At 41.8% G+C, this 10148-nt stretch overlaps 1 protein-coding gene across 1 annotated transcript in view; it reads left to right on the forward strand.

Moving 5' to 3' along the window:
• The window catches only part of LOC118390945 (ceramide synthase-like), a 34205-nt gene that overhangs the window by 16523 nt on the left and 7534 nt on the right, over nt 1-10148 (forward strand). Inside the window, exon 3 of the mRNA XM_035781808.2 lies at nt 4759-4978. Coding sequence (XP_035637701.1) covers nt 4759-4978 — 220 coding nt within the window. The remainder of the gene's footprint in view (nt 1-4758; nt 4979-10148) is intronic.

Consider the following 10148-nt stretch of genomic DNA (forward strand, 5'->3'; position numbering starts at 1 on the left):
GAAATCCGGGAACACCTCAGAATTTATTTTTTAGACATCCACAAGTCTGGTTCATCCTTGGGAGCAATTTCCAAATGCCTGAAGGTACCGTGTTCATCTGTACAAACAATAGTACGCAAATATAAACACCATGGGACCACGCAGCGATCATACCGCTCAGGAAGGAGACGAGTTCTGTCTCCTAGAGATGAACATACTTTGGTTCGAATCAATCCCAGAACAACAGCAAATGACCGTGTGAAGATGCTGGAGGAAACAGGTACAAAAGTATCCATATCCACAGTAAAACGAGTCCTATATCGACACCCTGAAAGCATGGGGGTGGCAGCATCATGTTGTGGGTGCACTTCACAAAATAGATGCATCATGAGGGAGGAAAATTATGTGGATATATTGAAGCAACATCTCAGAACATCAGTCAGGAAGTTAAAGCTTGGTCGCAAACGTGTCTTCCAAATGGACAATGACCCCAATCATACTTCCAAAGTTGTGGCAAAATGGCTTACGGTCTAGTTATTGGAGTGGCCATCACACAGCCCTGACCTCAATACTATAGAAAATGTTTGGGCAAGGAGGCCTAACAACCTGATTCAGTTACACCTGCTTTGTCAGGAGGAATGGGCCAAAATTCACCCAACTTATTGTGGGAAGCTTGTGGAAGGCTACCTGAAACTTTTGACTCAAGTTAAACAATTTAAAGGCAATGCTGCCAAATACTAATTGAGTGTATGTAAACTTCTGACCCACTGGGAATGTGATAAGAAATATAAGCTGAAATAAATAATTCTCTCCACTATTATTCTGACATTTCACATTCCTATAATAAAGTGGTGATCCTAAATGACCTAAAACGGGGAATTTTTACTTGGATTAAATGTCAGGAATTGTGAAACACTGAGTTTAAATGTATTTGACGTATGTACACTTCCGACTTCAACTGTACATAGGGATAAAAGTAGGGATAAAAGTGACTAGCAAATCAGGATAGATGATGAACAGAGGTGTGTGTGTGTGTGTGTGTGTGTGTGTGTGTCAATACTTTCTGAATGCATGTGTGTGTGGGTAGTGAGTGTGCATTTGAGTCAAAAAACACAAAAGGAGTTCAATGCAAATAGCCTGGGTAGCCAAATGTTGGCTCCCTGACATGTTTGAAGAATACACAGGGTCTCTTCAGGCCATCTGTAGAAAAACGAGGAAGAGTTGATGAGTGACATTTGATGAAGGGTCATATTACTAAACACTTGTGATGGTACTGTCTTATTAGTAATCACCTTATCAAATGTCATGTGTTGCATGCTTCATAAACAACAGGTGTAAACTAAAGCCTTGTTTACATTGTCAGTTTGAAGTGACACTAATCCTATTTATTTGCATATTCAAATGGGTTATTTTTTCCTGCAGTCTGGACAGCCAATGAGCACGTTGAATGTGACATTTTAAACTACATTGATAGTTGGTTTGAAGTTGAATACATATCATCCCTGGCCATGTGACTTGTCTGAACGGTTAAATCAGAATCATTTGCCCTCAAGTGTTTTTTAGACTTATTTGGCATATTGCTTGCTAACGACTCTGACAGTTTGACAAGAACATGTAGTAGATAACTAGCTTGTTAATTGTTTACAAACAAATTAGGGAACGTGTTAAACCGCTATCTAGCTAGCAAGTTGACTGCTGTGGCTGATCCAAAAAGGATTAATTCATTTGAAAGTTGGATCAGCTTATCCTTATGAGTCTTTGTGTTCTTATACTATGATTTTGAACATGCAAAGCAACTGGTAAATTTCTACAGCAGGCATTGTCACCGTATCTTGCTATATAACTTCTGAGTGAACCACGAGCACCACCACGAATCAGTCAACACCACTGCGTGCACACCCGTCATTACTATGACAACTAGCGTAGCCATGTCAGCAAATGGCTGCTGTTTGGTCACAGACACATCCGATTTGGACACTTGTAACTTGCTATTTGGACAGTCTGTAGTCCAAAATGGATTTGAAAAACCAAACTGGTTTTTGTGTTAAGCCTGCAGTGTAAACAAATCTTAACTGTGAAATGTTTATGTACGGGTCCTTTTCCAAAAATGTAGAGTTTAAAATATATATAAGAAATACATTTAAAATGAAATACTGACACAAGAAATAAATACACACACAGTGAACAACTTTTGGCCCTTCTGAGGAGTTTTCCTACACCTAATGGGCATTGCAGCATAGATCAGTTCCAGGACCCTCTCGTCACAGATACTGGTCGACTTCAGCTCCTATATCTGACCCATACAGTCATGGAAGCCAACTATAAATACACGGTTGAACATAGCCAATCAGAGATCCTGATTTACAACGAATTCACAAGAGACACGTGCCAGCATGGCATTACTCGGTCCAAGGAGTAGTCCATTTGCACAGTGGAACATTATCTCAGCCAATCATGGCTAGTGGGAAGGTTGTCTTTTTTCATGGCAAAACCAACTAGGCTTGTAATTTAACAATTGTATTTGTATTTATGGATGGAATACAAGTTTGTTATTGAGGCACATGTTCTAGAAGGCATTTTTTAAAATTTAATTTTTTTAAATGGTGCTAATAAAATGCATGTTTACTTTCAAATGCAGCTCCTGTGAAGTAGTGGCATGCGACATAAGCCTAGTTTCCTGAAACTAGTCATAACTGTGACCAACCTGATTCAAGTGTCTCCCCATTACTCTGAAGCAGAACTTGTGCGTGGCCACTGCCTCAGCCTTCTGTAACAGCTCCTAATATGGAAGGGGGAGGTGTTCCCACAACATTGCTGAATAAAAAATGTAAACAATTCACCATGTTTTGTATGTAGCCTGTGAATGGAATGAAATTAAATAAAATAAAATATTGTCACTCAATGAACATATAGTGAGAAATTACTGTCTCTAGTTTGGAAGTAATTTATGCTAATAGAGGGACTAACTACAGAATAGATTCAGGCCGGTGACTCCATGACTATGCAACCAGCTGTGTACGTTGCTGAATGCTTGCTGACACAGTTTGCTATTTGCTGGCAGAGCCATAGCTATATTTGTAGTAGACAAGTACTATCCTTCATTTATTTTTGCACAAGAAAATACACAGACCTTTATGAGAACACGTATATTGTTTTGGGTGAACAGACGAAGCCCCCGAATGCTAGCTACCTAATCTTTGTCAGAGCTGAATTGAGTTGGCTAACGTTAGCTAGCCAATTTAAATGTTTTTGAAAGCAAGCTGTCTACATCCTGTGATTAGCTAGCTAGTATCCAAGTGCCTGCCCTGTATTGAGGCTAAATGCCAATGAGCTACAGTTAGCTGTTGTTAGGAAGGTAGCTAGCTAACGTGAGCAATGCACATCTTCCTCTGACATACTACATTACACTTGATGTATTTAGCTGGCTTCAGTATCATTCTCCTTTCATCGAGTATCATAGCTAGCCTGGCTCGCTAGCACTATCACATGTTGTATAACCAAAAGTAGCTATTAGTTCGCTAGTACCAGCTATCTACTTAGCTAACATACTCAACAACACCAGTGGTTTGACTGTTGACAGGCAGCCGTGTTGGATGTAATCCATTCCTGGCCATCTTTCCATATTGTTGAAATGCATTGGAAGTTTGTACCATCTTTATTCGTAAGTAATTCATACCCAACCATCCAGTAACTCATGACGAACTCCCTTACAAAATTATCCTATGTATGGAGGAAACGACGTACACCTGGCGACCGTGTCAGCGTGCACTGCGCCCGGCCCGCCACAGGAGTTGCTAGTGCGCAATGGGACAAGGACATTCCTGCCGACCAAACCCTCCCCTAACCCAGACGACGCTGGGCCAAACCCTCCCGTAACCCAGATGACGCTGGGTCTCCCGGTCGCGTCCAGCTGCGACAGAGCCTGGACTCTAACCCAGAATTTCTAGTGACCCAGCTATCCCTGCGATTCAGTGCCTTAGACCACTGCGCCACTCGGAAGGCCCTATTTACACTTCTGACTCATCGATGTCACACAGGCAGTTTTAAACCAGGAGAAGTTGGTTCTCAGTGGCAGTTGACTCTTAACAGCATCTTTTTCGATTAGCGTCCTTGTCCTGTCTCAGCCAGTGCCTAGCATAGCATCGTTTAGCATCCTTATCCCTGTATCTCTATCTTGGTTCAGCCAGTGCTACTTGGCATTATATTTACACTAATGCTAATGGTCTGATGCAGAGCACTGATGCTGGGTTAGGTCAGACTACACTGACTCAGGGCAGCCTCTAACCCTGGCCCAGCTGTAGTCAGTACAATGCCCTGGCTATCTTCTGACCTAACCCAGCATCAGTGCTCTGCTAATTCCCCCCCACCAGGGCTTAATACTCCCACAGCGCAGTTTAGAGCCAGTGTGCATGAGTTACCACTTGCCTGCCAGCCTGTAACATTACAACACACATGTGACAATTAATGTGCCTTAATCAACTGGGCTAATTGGACAAATAAATAGGGGAGGGGAGTGTGTGTCATGCATTTCACCCTCTCCACATTTTGTCATTCCCACATTTAGCTAGAGGTAATGTTATAAAATGTATGCCACAAACACTTGACACTATTCCAAGTGATTTACAGTACAATGAATGCGCTGTATATGTGTGTCATCCCTGTAGGAATGAATTGAACCCATGACCTTGCCAACTTAGCTACTCACTGAAGTCGTCAAATAAGAAACTCTTGTTTTCATTGCATAATGGTGTGAAATAATGAACCCTCCCTTTCCCTCAGGTACTGGCTGGCCACCTACTTTGTCATCTGGTACGGCGTGCCCTACATGACATACGATATCTACGCCATGTACCTCAGCCACTACTACCGCTTCCGGGTCAAGGGTCACGAGGAGTATAAGGAGCACTCGTTGACCACGGTCAACTCGTTTGTCCGCCGTGAGTTCCTGCTGGTGCTCCACCACATCGCGCTGCTCACCATCCTGCTGCCCGTCACCCTGGTCAGTAACACACACACACACCTTTTTGGAGTCCCTGCTGACCATTCTGCTGCCTGTCACTGATTAGGGAGAGGAGGGGAGAGTGATAGTGATATGACCCTTCTGACCATTATGCTGCCCATCACTCTCGTGCAAGAGAACAGAGAGGAGGGGGGTGAGATTCCCTGCTGACCATTCTGCTGCCTGACAGTGAGAGGGATGAAAGGGTGGATAGAGGGGAAGGAGGATGGCACTGAGAGAGAGATGGCACTAACACTATTTGGAAAGTGCTTTGAAAATTAAACGAGTCAGAGAGCGTGTGAAAGAGACCTGTGTGTAGCCTGGCTAGCTGATATTTGCTTCTCCTTTTAGTTTTCATTACATTGTCTCCCCCGTCGACTGCATTTTCGGTCAAGAACACTAGCTAATATCCACATAACGACAGATGAGTGTATCATGACAATAATCGAGAGAGAACACACATACCCACAGAAAATGTGGCGCTGGCCAATTATGGTAATGTGACCGGGAAAATGTTAATTTACTGGCCATTTGAGAAATTAACCGGACCCATATGCATTGGGTGCATAACCCATTAAGGCGTCCACCCATAGTGCTCAGCATGAGACATCACAATTACATAATGGTAATGCACCTTAACAGAATATTCAACTCAGGTAATGAAGCAGCCAATAAAACATAATTTTCAAACATTTCCCAAAATACAATTCGCGGGAAAACACCATTCTAAACAGCGCACCCGATAGCGGTTCCATATGTGATAGAGATGAAAATCTCTGTTAGGAACTTTGAAAGAGGGGGAATCTAGAGATGCCACAACTAGGATGGGTTGCTAATATGACTAGAATTGTACCTTTGGCTTCTGGACAATGACAGAAAGTTGATGTGACAACCAATAGAACAGGAGAGAAATGGCATAGTGGTGGGTCCAATAGGGAAGTATATAATTACTCCTGTCTATACAGAAATAAATGCATTATTCAAAATACTTCTTAACCAGAAAGAATCGAGGATCATTATCCCGCAATTTGGGCAGCTTGTGTAGCAATAGGCCTAGCTGATTATCGAGTTGCGGCTGTCAGTGAATAGCATCTAAAATAAGTGTGAAGATAATGTCTTGAGTAGAATTTTAAATGTTGAGACAAGAAGAAGGGGAGGGGTGTGTGGCGAATATCTCTCCAGAATGGCTCTGCTGTCTCCTGCCAATTCTTTCGCATTCATTGTTTCCCTTGTGTGAATTGTTTACCCTTTTTGTTTATTTTTATCAATGTACATCAATTGGTTACATTAATTTCTTTTAATGTATTAATTAGTATTTTACTGTTCTCATTCTCGGAGTGGAAACATTGTTTGCAGAGTTTACAACTTGCTACACTTGTGAAAAACAAGCCTTGGTTTATTTCATAACCATCATTTACGAGATTTGTCTTTCGTTTGGATTGCTCCATGTGAGCAATGAGCATGTCTGTTTTTCTCTGTCCTGATAATGTTGGGGGAGCGTGGACATCTAATTAGCATAATACACAAATCCCCATGAGAATCTGTAAATAAGCTAGAGATCTTTGTTTTTCTATGTCGCACTTCCGCATCTGCGGTGAAAGGTGACAGAGCTAGAGGGGTGTTCGTCAGACCATGAAACTCCCATCTGTGGTAAAAGGTGACCGAGCTAGAGGGGTGTTCGTCAGACCATGAAACAGCCCATCTGCGGTGAAAGGTGACAGAGCTAGAGGGGTGTTCGTCAGACCATGAAACCCCCCATCTGCGGTGAAAGGTGACAGCGCTAGAGGGGTGTTTGTCAGACCATGAAACTCCCCATCTGCGGTGAAAGGTGACAGAGCTAGAGGGGTGTTCGTCAGACCATGAAACCCCCCATCTGCGGTGAAAGGTGACAGAGCTAGAGGGGTGTTCGTCAGACCATGAAACCCCCATCTGCGGTGAAAGGTGACAGAGCTAGAGGGGTGTTCGTCAGACCATGAAACCCCCCATCTGCGGTGAAAGGTGACAGAGCTAGAGGGGTGTTCGTCAGACCATGAAACACCCCCCATCTGCGGTGAAAGGTGACAGAGCTAGAGGGGTGTTCGTCAGACCATGAAACATTCCATCTGCGGTGAAAGGTGACAGCGCTAGAGGGGTGTTCGTCAGACCATGAAACATCCCGAAAATCGGCCTTCTTACAAAGTCGTCTGTAGCGTCCAAACGGTTTGGCCTAAACGACTAATGTAATCCCTCCATGGAAAGATGAGATTCTCACAAACATGTTGGTTTTCTCCACAAGTGTCAGAAGACTTGTCTTAATGGGGTTAAATACATGTGTCCTGTCCTGTTCTTATATCTCTCGGATACATAGAAAAAACTCTTCAAAACAACTTTTTGATATTTATGTTGGTACTATAGGATGTTCCATGTAGTGAATCTGTTATTCAATGCATTTGTATGAGCTAATAGCAGTAAGGCCAAAAATGATTTATCTAATCATTTTGTACATTTTTTAAATATATATATACTTCAAGGGGTCTTAAAATTCTAAATCAATTAGCTTAATGATCCTTGGTATAACCTTAAAACAATTCCATATAGCTTAGTAGAACCTCAGGGACTTAGACTTGTATGGGTTAACATCTAATGTGAGTGATGTTAAAACTATATTTCAAAGTATACTATTTGAAAAAATCTTTCTTTAGCCGCCAATGGATCACATATCAATGTGTCCCTATGGCAGAGGCTGGTGATCTCACATTATTTCTACATTTTATGATTGACCACGTGACAATGATTTTGAGAAATGCACAACTGGCACACAGATTGGTAGGATAAATTCTAAGCTTCCCCAAACTTGAAACTCGCGCTCTGCCAATGAAGTAATAATTGCTCCCATAGTCAGATTTTGCCAATAGGTTACTTTGAAGCAGAGTAAGACATTCCTCATAGTGTTAAATAAAACATTCTGATTTCAAAAAATTAACTATGTTTTCAAAATGCATACTGCCTCCAGCTACCCATTGTAAAGTGGTGGATGATGTGCTGATAGCCTGTTGCCTGCGCTTGAATGGGAGGCTTGCTTTAATTACCAGTTGAGAAATAAAAATAATAGCTATTTTGAAAAATGTTGCACCAAAACAGTTTTCAGCACGTGGTTGCATTTAGAATTGTTGTGCAATTAATTGTCTTTTAAAAGCACATGTTTTATTCCAGCTGCAAGAGAAATCCCACTCAAAATAGTCTCTGAATGCTGTGTGCGTGTGATATTTGTTAGTTAATAAATAAGATACATGATGGCTAACGAAAATACAGTCTAAAGTAATTCCACTAAATTATGCAAATTAACCTATATACCGATAAGCCTAAAGGTCAAATGCATTTACATCAACTGGTATTTCCATCAATTACTAAAAAGCATTAGTTTGCAATGGGATTTGTTTTTCCGGCAACAGTTTAATTTATAGGCTTTTCATTTTATTTTTGGGGGCCTAAAGCCGGCAATTGCCCGCTAAAGAAAACCCTGAGATCTCGCTAGCTTGCTCCATCTCTCTTTCTCACTCACTCACTCACTCACTCTCTCTCACACACACACACACACACACACACACGTCGTATTAGTGGCAGGAAGCCTAGTGGTTAGTGTTGGGCCTGTAACCGAACGGTTGCAAGGTCGTTCTTGCCCCTGAGCAAGGCAGTTAACCCACTGTCATTGAGCTGTCATTGAAAATAAGAATTTGTTCATAACTGCCTTGCCTAGTTAAATAAAGGTAAAATAAGAAATTGTGTCCATTTCATGTAGAGAGAAGGTCAAGTGCATTGGAAACCTAGCATCTTAGTTTTCAGTGGCTTTCAATGGTGATATGAGATCACCTTACCCTACACAACCATTAATGAGATCACCTTCTCCTACTCCTCCTCCCTTGCTCCCTGCTTTGTTTCCCTCCCACACAGTCAGGTAACACACACACACACTCTGGGTCCAGCAGGCAGGTACAGGGTGTAGGTAGGTGTAGTGTTACATGGCAGCAGTTTGTGCTGCAGGTCATTCTTCCATTGGGCAGATGGCAGAACTGGTGTCTCGGCCCCACACACTATTGGTTTATTCATCGTCACATAACACACACAGAGCCCTCTGTTTGGCATCCTCCCTGTCTGCAGCTTCCATCAATGCTCCTCCATACATTTACTAATTTAATCATTGTGATCTATCCCTTACCTTAAACTTCTTGGCGCACCGATCCCTTTAGCGGGATCATTTTCGTCAACATCCACTGAATTGCAGAGCGCCAAATTCAAATTAAATTACAAAAAATATTTCATTTTCATGAAATCACAAGTGCAATATACCAAAACACAGCGTAGCTTGTTGTTAATCCACCTGGCGTGTCAGATTTAAAAAAAAAAAAACATCTTTACAGCGAAAGCAAAACAAGTGTTTGTTAGGACAGCTCTTTCAGCAGACAAAATATTACAAACCGCTAGCAGCAAAGTAGATTGGTCACGAAACTCAGAAAAGTAATAAAATGAATGATCTTCGGATGTTTGTACTCACGAGACTCCCAGTTACACAATAAATGTTTGTTTTGTTCCATAAAGGTTATTTTTATATCCAAAAACCTCCATTTGGTTGGCACGTTTTGTTCAGTAATCCACAGGCTCGTGCAGGTCACGACGGGCAGACGAAAATTCCAAATAGTATCCGTAAAGTTCGTAGAAACATGTCAAATGTTTTTTTAATCAATCCTCAGGTTGTTTTTACAATAAATAATCGATAATATTTCAACCGGACGGTAGCTTTTTCAATAGGAGAGAGAGAGAGAGAGAGGAAAGGTCTGCTCCAAGCTGCTCGCGCATGCAAAAATCTAAGGACACCCAGCTATCCACTGACGCGATGTGATCATTATCACTCATTTCTCAGAATAAAACCCTGAAATTATGTCTAAAGACTGTTCACACCATGTGGAAGCCATAGGGAAAGGAATCAGGTTGATATCCCTTTAAATGGAGGGAAGGCATGTAATGGAACAGAGCGGTTTCAGAAAAGCAGCACTTCCTGGTTGGATTTTCTGGAACAGAGCGGTTTCAGAAAAGCAGCACTTCCTGGTTGGATTTTCCTCAGGTTTTTGCCTGTATTATCAGGTCTGTTATACTCACAGACAATATTTTGACAGTTTTGGAAACTTTAATGTTT

Source organism: Oncorhynchus keta, chromosome 12 (assembly GCF_023373465.1).
Source record: "Oncorhynchus keta strain PuntledgeMale-10-30-2019 chromosome 12, Oket_V2, whole genome shotgun sequence".
Classification (NCBI taxonomy): domain Eukaryota; kingdom Metazoa; phylum Chordata; class Actinopteri; order Salmoniformes; family Salmonidae; genus Oncorhynchus; species Oncorhynchus keta.